General features: G+C 41.3%; 1 protein-coding gene across 3 annotated transcripts in view; it reads right to left on the reverse strand.

The window, feature by feature from the left end:
• Positions 1-17957, reverse strand: part of KATNAL1 (katanin catalytic subunit A1 like 1) — a 31580-nt gene that overhangs the window by 9516 nt on the left and 4107 nt on the right. For all 3 annotated transcript variants that reach the window (XM_053385979.1, XM_053385980.1, XM_053385976.1), the window contains 5 exons: positions 16300-16475; positions 13126-13286; positions 12146-12311; positions 7482-7609; positions 5788-5893 (listed from right to left, as the gene is read on the reverse strand). In XM_053385979.1, coding sequence (XP_053241954.1) covers positions 5788-5893; positions 7482-7609; positions 12146-12311; positions 13126-13286; positions 16300-16461 — 723 coding nt within the window. In that variant the 5' untranslated portion in view covers positions 16462-16475. The remainder of the gene's footprint in view (positions 1-5787; positions 5894-7481; positions 7610-12145; positions 12312-13125; positions 13287-16299; positions 16476-17957) is intronic.

Genomic DNA, 17957 nt, shown 5'->3' on the forward strand with positions numbered 1-17957 from the left:
CTTTTGTAGTTACTATTGTAGAAATATTGAGCTAAATTGAGCCTAGAAGTCTTGCCGCAGGATAAAATGATAAGACATGGGTTGTCGTTTTTTTAAAATTGGAGGTATACTAAGATGGTGCACATCAGCTTACAATGAGCAAGCAGTGTGCTAGTTGTGGTCCAAGGGTCAGAGTCCCAGCAGATAAGTGCATCTCAGCAAAACACTCACCCTAGTGGGCTCTCCAGAGCAATACATTTTGAACCAGCACTGGTTTTTTCTTGGCAGGGGGCCCAGGAAAGGAAGAGGAGTTTGTAGGCACTAATGAGAGACTGCGGAAGAGAGAATGAGAACAACCTGCTCTTCCAGCTTCCACAGGTTGAGTTTACCTGGAGGCTTTTCCCTTTCAGCAGCACAGATCAGAAAAGTGCCAAGATCCAGGTGCCAGCAGAATGTATTTGGCTCTAATCTGTGGGATGTAGTAACTTTCTAATCAGACTTTTGGCTGATTAAACTATCTACCATCTTTTAAATGTGTTTGTGAGAAGGGATTGTTGGTTTTTGTTATGTATTTTGTGTTTTCCTTTTGTGTTTTTATTCTGTAAACTGCTCTGTGATCTTCGGATGAAGGGCGGTATATAAATTTAATAAATAATGATAATAAATACCACTGTAGCAGGTTCCCCTCCCACCCCAAATTAAGTTTGCCACTTTATGGAGAAAACACCTTACACTGAAATTAATAGCTGACTGTGTACAATGAACAACCCGCCACAAACTCAGATTCAATACCGCCTCGCCCCATACAAACCAACCTGAACCCTGCAACCAGCATCTGAGGCCCTTCTTCATGTGCCTCCTCCGCAAGAGGTCTGAAGGGCAACAAGAACAGGCCTTTTTTGCTGTGCTTCCTCATTTGTGGAATGCTCTCCCCAGAGAGCAGGTGTAGGCAACCTAAGGCCTGTGGGGCAGATGCGGCTCAATCACCTTCTCAATCTGGCCTGCGGACGGTCCGGGAATCAGTGTGTTTTTACATGAGAAGAATGTGTCCTTTCATTTGAAATGCATCTCTGGGTTATTTGTGGGGCATAGGAATTTGTTCTTTTTTCTTCTTCTTCTTCAAAATATAGTCTGGACCACCACATGGTCTGAGGGACAGTGGACCGGCCCACTGCTGAAAAAGGTTGCTGACCCCTGCCAGACTGTTTGGTTGATGTTATGTTGCTTTGGGTTGCCCTGATAAGATAAAGCAACTAACAAATTTAATTAATTAATTAATCAGGTGACCTTTCTGCAATACAAAGGCCCTCCCTGCTTTAAAAATTAGGGCTTCATCAAGCACGCATGCAATATGAACTGGCTTCCTGAATATCCTGCATGCTGTCTCTCCTGCGTCCTGACCAGCAAAGCTCACAAGCACCTATCAGCATGGACACAATTTAGCTTCTGCTGAGTGTTCGGGGCAAAACAATGTTTCTTCTATAAATCCTATGCAGATGCAATTGCCCATGTAGTGGCCTGCTTTGGACAATCATTCCACGGTTTATGAAGCCAGAGATAAGCATCAGGGCCAAGCGCTCCTCCCCTCAATCCCATCATGCACCAGCTTCTGGCTTGTATTAAGCCAGAGTTCCCCATTGCACTTGAACCAGGAAGTCTGGCTTAATGTTGGTTAATAAACCAGGAAAGTAAGTCAGGATCACATTATGGTTTATGAAGCCTGGAACCATCGTTCAAACCATCCAATATTTTCAAGCACTTCTGCAGGAAGATACTGCACACCTAAAGAAAATACAAGTCACCTCTTAGTGTGCAATGAAAGTTGAAAGGAATACAGTGGTACCTCGCATTAAGAACTCAATTCATTCTGGAGGTCTGTTCTTAACATGAAACTGTTCTTAACCTGAGGTACCACTTTAGCCAATGGGGCCTCCCGCTGCTGCTGCACCGCCACCATGCAATTTCTGTTCTTTCTTTCAATTTCCTGAGGTAAAGTTCTTAACCAAAGATACTATTTCTGAGTTAGCGGAGTCTGTAACCCGAGGTACCACTGTATATCAGCATAGTACAAAGTAAAAAGGAATATCCAAAGTGTTTCAACTGACAGACAGGAGCAGGGGGAATATAAGCCATTCTGATAAACTAGTAAGCGTCTGTGTTTCACAAACTCTGTCTTCAGGGACAGAGCTTATCTAACAGTAGAAATATCAACTTAAAAGTACTCTGAAAGAAGACAGATATTAAAGCTTGTTCACCTTTGGATGATGAGGACCCAGAGCTCTATTTTAAAAATATATATCTCGAAGAGGTACTGGATAATAGTCTCAACTGCCACCATGTCCTTTCTTTCTAAAACCCTAACCCCACTTCACTTCTTCTTCACCCTACCCAAGTTAGCCTGAAGCTAAAAATTTGCCCCTACCTAACCCTGCCCTTTGATTCTCAAGGTTTCACTATCCTGTCCTACCAAACTAATCCTTCATCTGCTGGGAAGACGGGGATTAGAAAGGTGGGAAGAATGTCAACCTTGTTCACATGCGGGTCCCCGCCCCCCTTTTCTCCCATTTACATTGTTGAACTGTTGACAATGTTCAGATCTTTTAAAGAGCCTCCGAAGAGCTCAGGAGCTAGAACTTGGCCATCACTGGGAAAGGCTGGGGTCTTACTGCAGAGCATTTTCACCACCAGAAATGCACAGCAATAATTTAAGGAGAGCAGTTGCCACCATGCTCTCTTATCAGACACTCTGCTGTTACTGCACATATTTCATTCCCCTGCAAACATAAGATCAGATTAAATTCTAACAAGAATTTCTTTTTTTCAGGGTAATAAAATTAGCCGAAATTAGAGTTGCACATCACAATAGACTTTATGCAATTAATATCTTACATAAAACACCACCACAATAAAATAACCGGTTAAAAGCTATCCACTCTGCAAATTAAAAATTGCCTGCTCCTCAGAGTGGGGTGGAGATTACTTTGAAAGAATGGCATGGAGAAGACTTATAAAAACAAATCAACCGAAAATGCAATTATTCAAAATTGTTTTCCCCTCCCCGATTCTTTGGGCATAATGGACTCACTGTGTCTAGATTTTCCATTAACTCTCACTACCTCTATAGCCATTTAAGGACTCTCCTAATGTAGGCTCCAACGTACGTTTATGGGTAATTAAATCACAAGTGTTCATATTATTTCTATACAGCTGGTATTTAAATGGCATTTCTGTGGCTGCAGACATTCTCCTGAAATCAAAGGTAAAAGCTGCAGAAGATAAAATAGTATTTTGTAATATCGTTAAATACTTGGCCATAGCAATAAAATGGGCTCTGATCCACACACACAAAAATATATTTCGTTTTTGAAAAAAATTAAATACTCTCTTTAGCAACAAAGGCGAAAAAGAAAACAAACACAGATAGATTAAAAAAAACCCACCAGAAAGTACAGAAGAACAAAAATGGGGCAGTATCTGATGAAGTGCTTCCACGAGTGCAAGATTACTGCTTGCACAATGGAGCACTTCCTCCCCCTCTTCTTATTTAATAAATAAATAAGAGACCATTTAGGGTATTTCCATGGTGGTTGTAGTAGTCATGAAGTCATAAACAACCCTAGATAAATTAAAGTGAAAGTGCTATGAGATCCAATCATGTTTTGACTCTTTAAACTCATACCTATATAGCAGGAGAAAATCTGCCCCACCCTGATGTCGCCGCGCTACAACTCCAATCATTTCTGGCCATACCTGCTGTTGGCTGATGGGAATCTATCTTCATCTGGGGAGCCATGGATTCCCAATCTCTGCTTTATAGGAACCCAGATGCTAATCTGCACTGTATTCCATTCCACACAGTTGGCCTATTTTTCAAAGCTCAGCAGTTGCACAAAGTGAATTTATGAAACGCCTTGCTATGTTTCTTTATGAGAATTAGATTCCAGCAATGAATGGCTAGTTAAAATCCTTTACACAAAACTTATCTTTTCGTTCTGGCTCAGTCAAATCTAGGAATTTCCCACATATGCTCAAGTGCGCTGCAAGGGGTGGGTGTTTTGATGGGAGCACAGCGGGGTCTGCCTTGCTGTTGTAACCATCGCTAGTTGAACAGTGGGAAGCACAACTGGCGCCTGCCCTTCTTAGCTCAAAGTACAGTTCAAAGGAAGCAAAACCGGAATCTCTCTGATGTCCACACAAATATATCTACCCATGCCTGTGCTCAGCTAGGAGGGGAGCTGTCTGTTTCATACAGAGGGCCTACTCTGGAAATAAAAACAGCTGTCCTGAGAATTGTTCTCGAGAGAGCCTGAGCACACAAGAGCTGGCTGGTTGCTATCCGAGTTATTACTCAGAATGACTGACACCAAATGCTGCTTTTTTCGGCCAATAACAATGAAAAATCACCCTCTCCTCACCCCATAATGCAAACAAAGGTCAAGAGGGGATGGAGGAGAGAAAAGACCATACTACCTGTCTTGGAAGAACTGCTCCTCTCCTCACCCCATAATGCAAACAAAGGTCAAGAGGGGATGGAGGAGAGAAAAGACCATACTACCTGTCTTGGAAGAACTGCTCCCTGTCTTGCAGGCCTTTCCCCACCTGGCCTGGGAGAGCAGGGCCCTAACTGACTGAAGCTACAAAAGCTGAGGCTGCTGAACAGACAGTTGGGTTGGGGTGTTGTTCCAGGGGATGAGGAGGTCATTGATGCTGTGGTTTTTTGTATATTTGTTTTGGATCTTATGAGATACATGGAAATTGTTCCGTTTGGTTGTGTATTTTAAATGCTTCATTAATTGACTACTTTTGTTATGTTTCAGTTATATATTTTTTCATGTTGTAAGCCTTGAGCATGGTTTGAACTGTGGAAAGGTGGCATAGAAACAAAATTATGCATGTATGTATGTATGTATGTATGGAGAGAGAGAGAGAGCGCGCGCATCATTCCATATTTTTCCCAGTGTCTGTATTTATTGCTTAGCAAACATTCTGCACTTTTCAGTTTCCCAAACACCTGTTAGGTCCTTTGATCATGATATACATAGCAGAAGAAAGGTCTATCAGGATCTACAGGCTGCAATTTCCACATTGGTTTCTTAATGTGTGATTGTTGATCAAAAGAATAAGCTATATCTTAATATCCAAATTGAAAATGAGATCAGCAGAAATCCAGGAATATTTATATACCACCCTTGCCTTATGGTCACAGGGTAGCACACAGAAATTAAACAAGTACAACCCTAATTAAAATGATAACAACATAAAAAGCAACACATAAAATGGTACAATGGGGGAATATGTCTCAAAGTCTCTCCTTTTCCCTTTGTTACTATGTATTTGTATGTATTTTTTCTTTATTGTAATTCTCTTAGAGACCTTCGGGTAACAAGTGACCAAAAAGTTAAATAAATAAACAAATCCATCCAAAACATCCCACCCTTCTCCAAAAGCTTGGCAGGGACAGATGCATCTTGACCCATCATCTAAAAGAATGGAGTGACTGAACCTGATTCACATAAAAAGAACTAAGCCTCAAATATCCCCAAAGTTTCAACTGTGTCCACAGTTGTGACTCCCAAATAAAATGAGGTCATCTGCCAGTGACAACAGCATCATCTCAAAACACACCCAATAACCAGATTAACTGTTTGTAAACCAATACAAATGATCAAATTTAACATGCAGCCCTGCAATTTTGGGCAGCCAATTATAGGAGGAAACGTCTAAATACACAATGCAGTATTATGAATATACACATATTTTGTACTTACAACTGCACAGACATGAATACAATAGTTTGATGGTTCTCACCTTCCAAGGTCGCCTGATCCCCTTGAAAAAATCCGGCATCCACATTGGAAGAACAACTGCTTCCCTTAATAATTTTTTGGCTTCTTCCAAGTCTGCTATATCATCCCTGTGAAAGATCAACCGAGATTAGAAGATTCATGCACAATATATTCTGCGTCAAAAAAGTAACATCTTTCATTTATTTTAAAATAAGTAACAGCGTTTTCTTAAGCAGGATGCAAGTAAAAGCCAGCCTCCTGAAAATGGCTTTCTACATGAAAGACATGGGTGGGGGAGAATGACTTTCAACTAACCCTGCCACAAGATGTTGAATAATAAGAATAGTAATAATAAAGGCTCCCTGAAAGCATGATCACCAAGGAAACATTTTTAAATGTGAGAAAATGCTCAAGGGCATTTTAATGAGTGCCTGTAATGAAGCTTTTGCTCATGGTACTAAGAATGAAAATCTTGCTTTATGTTCTGAACAGTACACCATTAGCAAAAGAAGCTCTCTTGATAAAACAGAAACACAAATGAACCAGGTGGGAGGTCAGGCTGTGAAGCCTAAAGAGGCTAGTTACATGTCTGCTTACAATAGTAGACCAGGCAGTCCCAATATAGGAGAAATATCCACTGTCTAAATCCACACGGAGCTAGCCTTCTATGAGACTATGAAATATATGAGATCCACTGAGTGATTGAGACAACTGTACCAGATGCCCCAAATATTTTAGACTTCCAACACTCTCCTTTAGTTCAATCTCAAGCTGAAATGGTAGCCTGGACCAAGCAAAAAGGGGAGGCTGCCAACAGTCCTGCACGTTGGAGAGGATTAGGCTAGTACTGCTCTTTTTTGGGGGGGAGGGATAGGGTGTGAAGTTGAACAAGTTCAGAGAGCCCTAACAGCAAGGAACATCACTGAACACCTTTCAGGAGGTAGGATCCTAAAAGAAACTGTAAGGCCCACACTATTTGGGCTGGATAAGACAGCATCATGCAGGACCTCAGTTAAAGTTAGCTGAGAACTTTGGATCCTCTGTTTCTAGGTGGATTACATGCCCTGTCCATTACTGGTTATATGACCATAGGTGGGAAAAGGGAGGCTTCAGAAATTGTCTTTGCAGTCCCTCATCTTCTTTACTCTTGCATCCACACACTATGCTGAGCTAAGCCTAGGTTCATGGGGTAAGCTCTCTTCTCACTAACCACAAGCCAAATGGAAGCAAAAAAGACCAAGGAGGCGAAAATCACTGTGAGCTGCTTTGCAACAGCCAGACAAAGCTTGGATTACCATGTCACGTGAACCAGACTTGATGCCAATTTGAGCTTAGTTTGAGCCTTGGCTCACTGGAACTTAACTCTGAATATTGGGGATCATAACTATGAAATCAGTTTTTACCTTGTACTTTTGGGGCAGGAACATGCCTTTGAATATATCCAGAGCACTCAATGTGTAGAGAATGGCTGTAGTGTAGGAAGAAAATGCACTCACAATACAAGTTGCAGAAAGGTAGCTGTGCATTCTGTTTTTGCAACTAAGCTCTAGTCCACCACAGCTTGTGCTGGTTTTTAAGGGGCCACAAGCCACTTTTCCTGTTTTTCCCTTGAGTTTTACTTACTATGCAGTAACCACCACCTCAGGATGAAGGTATCTGGTTTCTTGGGCAGATAAGAATTCTAGCATTTCTCGCTTTACAAAGTAAGCACTGTACCAATGAATACTTAGATTCCTTGACACGATGTCTCTTTCGAGAGCTTCAACCAGATCTTTGTCATATCCTGCTCCATCAAACTTCTGAATTTCACCATCACCGGCACCGTCCTGGGGGATCTTCTTTCCCTAGATCAAGATGTTGAAAGCTAATCAACTGAAAGTTAAAAGAATTCTACAGCTACGTTTCTTTTTCTTCTTTTGAGCTGTTCTCTGTGCCATACTCCCTTCATCATCATACCTCAACAAGACATGAAAGCAACAGACTAAAAAAAGCCCCCCCAACACACACACACACACACACACACGGGGAGGTGGAGCACAAGCACATTTCAAGAAAATGCCAAGGGGGGGGGTTAAAAGCAGGTACATCAGATCAATATACATTGTGGGGGGAATTGGGATAACTAACTAAGAATTGATAGCACTATGTCCCCTGCTCCCACTGTTTTGTTTCAAAGGGAATTATGAACTCTGAAAATAGGGAATGGTTGCATTTAATTAAAAGGGGCAAATTAAAGGTTATTGAAAACAACTTAGGATTTCCAGGGAAGTCCTAAAACTGGCAGCGGTGCTGCAAGTTGGAGAGGATTTTGAGGGTGCTGTTTTCAGGGAGGAATGACATTCTGAGCTCAGCTCCACCTAGGATAGCTATGCTATTTGACAAAATGTGCAAATCAGATAAATCCACCTTTAAATATGAACTGAATCAAATTTCATCCTAATCCCTACATGCCAATGATCTCTTCATTTTGTTTTTAAATCAACACAGTTCAGTGTTCCTATAAATACTTTAGGTTTATGAAGTTTATGAGACAGCAGCAGCTCCATACTGCACTACAAATAGTTCAGAAAGAACCTTTTAGCTGCCTTGCAAGTTTACAGTACCCAGCAATGCAGAAAAACATCTGCAGGTTGGTTGTTTTTAGCCAAGCTAGACAGAATTAAGAAACAATTTGTTCTCTACATACTTCAAATCAAATCAGAAAGTGTCATTAGCTGCTTGGGATAATGAGAAAGAGAACAGATGCAGCTGGGGAATTGGGCGGCACAGGTAAGCAAGATGGCAGAGGAATAGGAGGGTACGGAAGTGGTAATTTATGGGGTTCCCTTTGTAGCAATTTCTTCCCAAGTCCCTTTGGAAGCAGAATACTCCTGTCTGGTTCCTTCCCAAGCCCACTTTTTTTAAAAAAGAGTAAGCAGAGCTATTCATAAATCTCTGACCAACCTTTCCTTTTGCACAGAAAAGCAACATTGAAAATTTCATTTAAATCAGAAGATTGTAGCCAAAGGGTGCAGAATCTCAGAAGGAAAGGAAAGAAGACTGTTAAACTTGTGCAAGGCTGCCAACAGCTTTGTCCTCTGGGTGCTGGCTTCTTCACACAAAGCCCACCGATCATCTGCGCCCTACAGCAGCTCAGCAGGCAGGAAACAATATAGTACTGTAACCCACAACAGTACTTCTTCATGCAGCTGCCCAGGCTATGCATCTTCACATTTTGTGCTCCATTTTGCAATATAGAGTATAAACTATTTCCTTTCTGCCACCTAGTGACCAGATTCTTTGCATTAAAAATCCCCGGCTGAGAGGTAAGCAGAACTGCTTTGTACAATAAAGGGTCCTTTGAACAATGCCACTGCTTTAGGATTACTATTCCCACCAATAGCTGCATATCAGTGGAAGTTTAACCCATGTACAAGTTCTGTAATGCATCTCACAAGAACTCCCAGAATTCATCATTTTCTGCTGGTTACAAGCAGTGCTTGGAGGGCGATATATAATCCTGGTGCATTACACGCTGCGGTGATATTAGGCCCCGCCTCTAGACATTCTGCAAACAACTCCTACATGACATCAATGTGATGTCAGATAAATTGCTCTGACTAGGAAAGGCACACTCAAAGGCCTTCTGACAACTAGAACCAGCCAGATGCTTACTGGGAAGTAGAAGAAAAGTGCTGCTCATTCTGTCCCCACCCTCAGCTTAGGGACCACACTTCCCAGTGGAAAGAGGGAGGGAACAACATGACTTCAAACTGTCTGAAACAACTAGACTGAGAAATAAACAGTTTGGCTGAGGACAAAAAACATATTGGGGATGGGCTACTGGAAAACACATTCCTGTTGCTTTAAAAATCAAGACCCACGCCCTGACTACAGCTAGACCAGGCACCCCCAAACGATTTGGGACTACAACTCCCATCATCCCTAGCTAACAGGACCAGTGGTCAGGGATGATGGGAATTGTAGTCCCAAAAAACATCTTGAGGGCCGAGTTTGGGGATGCCTGAGCTAGACCTACACCCAAAGGGAGAAGGCTTTTCTTATCTTACGCAAAGTGAACACTGATGGGTTAACTCTAAGAGCTCTCAGCTGCAGGATCCCTTTGCCCCAAGGCATCTACCACTGTTTCCCAAACTTGCGTCCCCAGCTGCTGTTGGACTATAACTGCCATCATCCCTAGCTAGCAGGACCGATGGTGAGGGATGATAGTAGTTGTAGTCAAACAACAGCTGGGGACCCGAGTTTGAGAAACACGGCAGGCAAAGGGTCTCTCTGTCCTATCTAGTTATCCTGTCCAAGAGCACTCGGGATGTGGCAAGGAGCCTCCCTGGATCCAGAAAATCCAGCAAATCTTGCTGGCAGCCACTGATAAGAAGTAGGAATAGGAGACACTGCGGGGAGAGCAGAGGGAGGAAGAAGAAGAATGAGTGGGAAAGCGGCAGCAAGGAAGATGAATGGGGAAATAATGCATGGGGGGGTTGAGAAAGAACAAAGGCATGTGTGTATACTTCCATGTATGCAAATTAAGAGAGAAAGAGGATATGTATCTGCATGCTTATAAGAGAATGTAGGTGTATGAAAGAGAAAATGGGTGTGCATGAACATGTGGAGAGGGTGGACAAAAAGAAAAAGGAAATCTTCCTCCCCTCTTTGCCCTAGCTCTCCCCTAGTAGAATATAAAGGTTTTATGACAAGTGCCATCTTCCATATATGCAAATAACAGGTATGCATTTAACTTTCACGAAGCATTTTCATTTTACCATGTCTTTTTCCATTCTAACCATAACCTTTAATTTCACCTTGGCACTGTTGATCCATTCAGCATAAGAATCTGTCACACTGCTATTAATGGCTGCTTCATACACCGTCTTCCTATACAGAGGTCACTTCCATTTAAGCAAAAGCACGCACACATCATGTATGATTAACTACACCATTTATTCTATTCCATTTGTATACTTCTCCACCTTCAATGAGCCCAGAATGACATTCCTGGGGCTAGCCAATTTTATCCTCACAGCAATCCTAAGGGACAGATTGCTAGCCCAAAGTCCTGCAATTAACTCCATGGATGATAATGAATTGAAACTCATATTGCCCTACTGCAACTCTGATCCTCTACCTTCTAGAACATCACACTGGAATTAGATCTGTGGGGAAACCATTTCCTACTATTTATATAAGTTTTGGAAAAACAACAATAAAGAACACTGCCATCATTGGCATAAAAGCAGAAATAAAGACAGGCACTTCCTACTTCTGCAAGCTGACCGCAAAGATATTATCTAAAATCTTAGTACAGAGAACATTGTGTGCGTTCCTTTACACACCCTGTAAGCTAAAATGTGAATCTAAATTCCAGATGCTAAATCAAATTGTCACAAAGAACAATACTTTACAAAGTAAAGCTATCTACCATAGAATTTTTACAAACCTGAGACTGTGGCAGATATATAATCTCCTAATCATATTAACAAAAGGCATTTCCCTCAACCTATAAAGGATGTACCAAAGTAAAACAGTTTGCCAATACAAAAACATTGTTCTGTATTTAGATAGCCTGAAAAAACCTGCCTCTTTATAATTACCTTACATTCATTACAATTCAAGAAAATCATTATTGCTTTTCCTTCCTTGAGCCAATTTCACTTTATCTTTAAAGTCTTTCCAAAATAAAAATCTGTCAGGTTTAATTTGCCACTGTTGGTGCAGAGCAAAACTTCCAATTTTATGAATAGTTGGTGTTAAAATCCTCTGCTTGTGCCCAGTAGTTTTAAAAAGCTGTAGCTTTTATCGGTATCTACTGCTCAACCTAAAATTAGATTAATTTGGTTATTTATGTCAAGGTAATAATGAACTCAAGGACAAAACCATAAGACATGCAGAGAACTGCTATCTGAGAATACGCTCCCCCCATGGACTACATTTGTATTATACAACTTAATAGTTTCAGAGTAATTTTTAAAATGCAGTTCTCTTGTGTTGACACAGCAAAACAGATTCACTGTTCATATCTTCCCCTCTTCTTTTGGGGGGGGCAGTTCAGTCTCTCAGACATATTTTGGCTTGGGAAGCAAAGAATATAATACCAAACTCTTCAACATTCTATATTTCATTGATTTGAAAATGGTATATTGTATCAGCTGTTCAAAGGAGATGGTAACTCTCACAGTCTGTTCCTTTATCTCTCTTAATATCTGAACCAGCTGTAAATATTGGGAGGGAAATTATATTTTTGTAAGTATGCAATCATTACACATTCATGCTTTTTTGCCAACAGAAAATATACATTTTATTATTATTATTATTATTATTATTATTATTATTATTATTATTTGCACAAAAGAAAGGTACCTGCCAGCTGCCCCCTAAATTCTTACCTTTTCATCTTTTCCTTTTGCTCTAGATTCCCTTTCTCGGCTGCTGGCAGGTTTTTCATTTTTTGAGATTGGTTGAGCTCTGCCCACAGGTCCACGCTGCAATCCTGGCGATTCTCTCCTCAGAGGTTTCACTTCTCGATTGGGTCGTTTTATTTGAGGTGGGGCTCTGTCAAGCAAAGGAAACATGATGCAGCTAGCATTGGAGAGAAACAAAACGCTTTACTACTGTGTCTTGCTACCCAATTCAGTGGGGAAAACCTGATGTTCAGATCATGAAAGTTGATCTGTGAGAAGCCGGTGGGTAGGTGGCCATGCTTTGGGGCAGAGAGTGGAATTAAAGTACACTGTAACCCCATACTACCTTGTCATCCCTTCTACGGCTATGAAAATCCTAATGGTTGTATTTCTGTAAAGTAGAGAGGGGGAACCTCTGCCCCAGAAGCCAAATTAGACTCAACACGGGTCCCAATTTTGTTGTCAGGTATGGGACAAGTAGAGGTATGGCTGCAAAGGAAAAACTGTGAGCCTTAAAGTACATTCCCAATTGTTACTTGGCAAGCAAGCCTTGCTGTCAGCCCCAATTAGCTGATCAGCACTGACAACATGCCACAGTAGGACTGGCTACACTATGGAGTTCCCAAGTGGGAACTCTGAAGAACAGCCAATCCCTACCCAAAGCAAGACTCACTGTAAATCATAGTTTTTCTCTATCTTTATATGCTCAAACCATACTTAGGGTTATGAACAATGGTTCACACAGACCACTGCTGTTTGCTGTGTTTTCTGAACTGATCCAGAAACAAGTAAAGTTGAAGCCCTTACCAGAAAACAGTCTAAAGAAGCCAGAACAGGGAAAGAAGTAATACAAGGTTTGAAATAAACCTAATTTCTTAGTCACTATATTACATACACTCTCAAATATTAAGTACAAGTAATTAATCCACCAATAAAAACTGCAAACTTATTTTAAACCCAATTACCTGTGCTCAGCTGGAACAGGAGGTGGCCAAACAGTTGGATCCCTAAAATTTTCATCTTGATAAGATATAGGAATATCTGTAGGTTTGTCTATTTTAAAACTCTCTAAAGTGTTGACAATGCTCTTTACTTGTTCATATTCTTCCAATAGTTCTTGCCGAACCTTGAAAATAAGCAGAGTTTATTACACTGACTAAAGCATTCCTAGTTAAGTTACAAAAGAATTAAGCTCATCATCAGGATAAGGCAGGAATGTATACTGCACAGCCGGCAGTAGGCAGAGTCTATCTCTCCAACACCTATTTGCCCAATTTTCTGTATGAGATCGTATCATTTATTATTTTTAAAATGTGTTTATGTTATCACCATTAAATTTATTACCTGCCCTTCATCAGCAAAACTCCTGATAGCACCTCCCAGTTGTTTCATATAGATTTCAAATAGCATGGGGAACACCACAGGAAGCCTCCCATGGCTTCCCAGTAGCCTCCCAAAACTACTTTCTGGAAATAGCCCTAAAGGTAGGAACAGAACCGTTGAACTATAGAGTGCCCCCAACCCCACCTCCCTGAGCTGCTCGAGAAAGATAGCATGCATGGTCAATGGTTTTGGAAAGCCACCAAGAGGTTAAACAGAATGAAGAGAGTCACACTCCCCCCATCTCTTTCCTGACAAATGTCAGGGCAACCAGGGCTCTTTCAGTGCCATGACCAGGCCTAAAGCCAGACTGAAATGGATCCAGATATTCAGTCTCAATCCAAGCATGCCTGAAGCTGGACCGCTGCCACCCTCTGGAGCACCTTGCCTGAAAAGAGGATATGAGTCGCTGGGTATTTCTCCAGTGAACCACTAATCATTTCCTGGAGCCACCCAATCAATAGCCTAACACTAGCTTTAAGAAGCCAAGATGGAAAAGTATTAAGGGGACAGGTGGTCGGACACACATCTTCAAGCAGCTTGTCTACAACCTCAGGACACAGTAATCAAAACTGATCCAGTACAGATGGAACAGACAGTGCACCGGAAACCTCCAATGAACCTGCTCTCATATCTATCAACAGCAAACATATGGCCTATTTCCGCTCCTGTTGCGATCAAAGGATGTGTGGCCTTTGAAACGATCAATTCCACACACACCTCAAACAAAATCAAAGCATCTCACACAGAAAGCCAACAGTATGATTCCATGAGTTTAACAAATAAGAAAGACTTCAGTGTGTCACACCACAAAAATCTTTAAATAGGTGTAATGGCATTGGGCAGTATCCAAGGAAGTGACATTCAGTATAGACCCACTGAAATCACTGGACTTTCTAGTTTTGGCAGGGAGAATTAACCTGCTGAATCAGAGAGATATTATTTTTCAAGCTCTGATTTTATCAAGGACACTTAACAACAGATACTTTAATGACTACACATTTGTAGGGCCAAAGTAACATGAAAAGTAGGCATTCACAGATCCAGCAGGCAGCAATGCCCATCATCAGTGCCCCTGGAAAGTGCTGATGCAATCATGGACATTGCTGCTGACTGTATCCATGATTGCATGCCTTACAAGTTACATTTGTATATGTATACGGATGATTAGGACTGCTTGCATGTACAGCAAGATGGCATTTGTGAATGCACCCCTAAATTAAAAGGGCCAATTGTACATTGCACAGTCACAGAGTCATGATAATATGTCAGGAGAAATTGATGCTCTTATTAATGACAAGGCAATGAGCAACTGCCATAATGGACCCAACAAATATGAAGGCTAAATGAGTCAAAACAAAAATCTATTTTGAAATAGTGAGATGAAATCCTGCTAGGGTTTTTTTTTATTATATGAAAAGAGGATTCAGGTAAAATGCCAGTTTAAATAAAAAGACACAGTAACAATTAAATTATCCTTGTTCTAGTTTAGCACATCATACACAAGGGTGCAATTCGCCCCCCCCCCCCCGAAAGCAAAATTCTGTAACAGAATTGTGGTTGAAGATGTGACTTGTAGCCCAACTCTAAATTTTCCTCATATATAGTCTCACCGAGTTCTATGACTCTTATTTGCTTTGTTCTTAATTTGTATTACCTGGAACTGACACCAACCAAAAAGTAATTGTAGAAAATTAAACATCTCTGACATCAACGCAAAACATATGCCACAAAATTTTTGATGGCACTGTACAATGTCCAGACTAAGTTAATGCTTTTAGCAAATCAGGCTTATCCGTCTAAGCTTCCTGCACATTAGGTGATACAGGAAAGAAGAAGAACTTGCAAAATAGCACCTACTATAGCACCTACTCCTTTACTAAGGAGGGATCAAAGCAAGACACAGGAAAGAGGGTTATGGGGAGAAGGATGGGCAACGGAAAGCGGGGGCAGCAGAGGAAGTAGAAAGAGTTAACCATGCTTGTTAACAGGGGTGTTTCTTTGGAATACAGTGGTACCTCGGGTTAAGGACTTAATTCATTCCGGAGGTCTGTTCCTAACCTGAAACTGTTCTTAACCTGAAGCACCACTTTAGCTAATGGGGCCTCCTACTGCCGCTGCACCACCGGAGCCCGATTTCTGTTCTTATCCTGAAGCAAAGTTCTTAACCTGAAGCACTATTTCTGGATTAGCGGAGTGTGTAACCTGAAGCGTATGTAACCTGAAGCATATGTAACCCAAGGTACCACTGTACAATGATGAATATGCATTCAGAAAGAGAAGAGAATGAATAAAATATTATTAATAAAAAGAAAACAGATTCCATTAGATGTAAAAAACCATTGTTTAAGAAAAAAAACCGAATCTGCAAATGTCAACTAAATGTTTATGAACTTCAATTTAGCAGAATTCATACATGACCATCAATATGTTTAAAAATTGCTGAAAGATATTCCCATTTTCTTGTGGTTCACTTACTAGGTGTGGCTAACCTAGCCAGATCAACTAATGGATTTTAGGAAAAGAGTAAAATCATTTGGTGGGGGGGGGCTTTAATTTGACTGATAGCTAAGGGCATTCCATAGATGTTGCAGCCTGCCCCGCTCCTAATTTGTTGATGTTATGAAGTTTTGTATTGTTTATTTTAATGTTTTCAATCTTTTTGTTCTATTTCTGGCCATCACATGAGCCACCACCAGCAGCATATATATTTCCCAATAAATAAAATATCTAGTCATGCAAGTATTGTTTTTTCCTACCTGCTGCCATTTGCCCTTCAGTGCTGGGTCTCTGATGGATTGACAGTGTCTTTGAATTTGCTGGATGACACCCTGGTAATAAACCATGGAGGAGTCATAGTTTCCGAGAAGTGCATATTCCCTTCCTTTTTTAGCATTATCACAGATCTCGGCCAAATTCATTTTCTTCGAGAAACCTATAATGCAGCATGGAAACATAAAAAGAAAATAATTGCATGCGGTCTAACAAATCATTAAGTAGTAACCTGAGGTTATTCTCATGGACTGGATGAAACCAAAAAAAACTGAGGTGTTGTTAGACCAGATGAGTGGGGCTCAGTCTGCTCTGAATACTGCTACCCCCCCCCCCGAAGAAACTGGTGCATAGCTTGTTGGTATTTATGAATCCATTATGTACTGTTGATCAAGGCACAAACCACCTTTGTTGCATAGCGTGTCTTCCAACACCTATGACCCTATACAGTCATACCTCAGGTTGAAGTAGCTTCAGGTTAAGCATTTTCGGGTTGCGCTCCATGGCGACCAGGAAGTAACGGAGCGCGTTACTTCCGGGTTTCGCCACTTGCGCAGACACTCAAAATGGTGTCACGCGCATGCGCGGAAGCGGCGAATCGCGACCCGTGCATGCGCAGATGCGCGTTGCGTTCGGTTCAGGATGAGAACGGGGCTCCGGAACGGATCCCGTTCGCATCCAGAGGTACCACTGTATAGACAGAGATAACCAAACTTGTCTTGTCTGTGCTGTGGTAGCTTCAATGTTAGATTACAGAAACACATTACAGTGGTATCTCGGTTTAAGAACAGTCCGGTTTAAGAACAATTCGGTTTACAAACTCCGCAAAACCGGAAATAGTGTTCCTGTTTGAGAACTTTACCTCGGTCTAAGAATGGAATACAAACGGTGGAAGGGCACCAGTGGCGGGAGGCCTCATTAGGGAAAGCACGCCTCAGTTTAAGAACAGCTTTGATTTAAGAACGGGCTTCCGGAACAGATTAAGTTCGTAAACCGAGGTACCACTGTATACATGGATGGGTCTGCCTTTGAAGATGGCTCAGAAACTTCAGCTAGAACAGACTTCAGTAGTAAAATTGCGGAGGTCAGGAGTCCAATTCTTGCACAACTGCAGTGGCCATTGATCAGTTCTTAAGCTCAGTTCAAAGTCCTGTTTTGACCTTTAAAAGCTCTATATGGCTCAGGGCTCCAATACCGCTCCTCATCTGAACCTATCTAGGCCTTGTGGTAGCCCTTAGAGGCTCTTCTCAACATGCTTTCTCAACATGCAGAGATCCACAATATGTAAGCAAGCCTTCTCAGTGGTATCTCCATGTTTGCAGCAAACTCTCCCAAGGGACTTATGCCCAGTGCCATCAGTGTTTGTGTTAGGTGCAAGGCTTAAACATCCATTTACCCAGACCTCATTAATTGGGAGGGTAGTGAGTTGTTGTTTTTTGGCCTTTTCAGTGTTCATCCTTTAGTGAGGTGGGTAGAATTTGTCCTTCTATGAATATTCTTGGATGAACACAATTAGGATCTGCATTGTTTTTTAAACAGTTTTAATGTATTTTATGCTGTAAGTCACTTTGGGACATTCTTCTGTGTGTGAAAAACAACAAATCTAAAAAACTGCAATTTAGGCCTATAATCTCACCTTTTACTG

This window comes from Podarcis raffonei, chromosome 4 (genome assembly GCF_027172205.1).
Source record: "Podarcis raffonei isolate rPodRaf1 chromosome 4, rPodRaf1.pri, whole genome shotgun sequence".
In the NCBI taxonomy this organism is placed as follows: domain Eukaryota; kingdom Metazoa; phylum Chordata; class Lepidosauria; order Squamata; family Lacertidae; genus Podarcis; species Podarcis raffonei.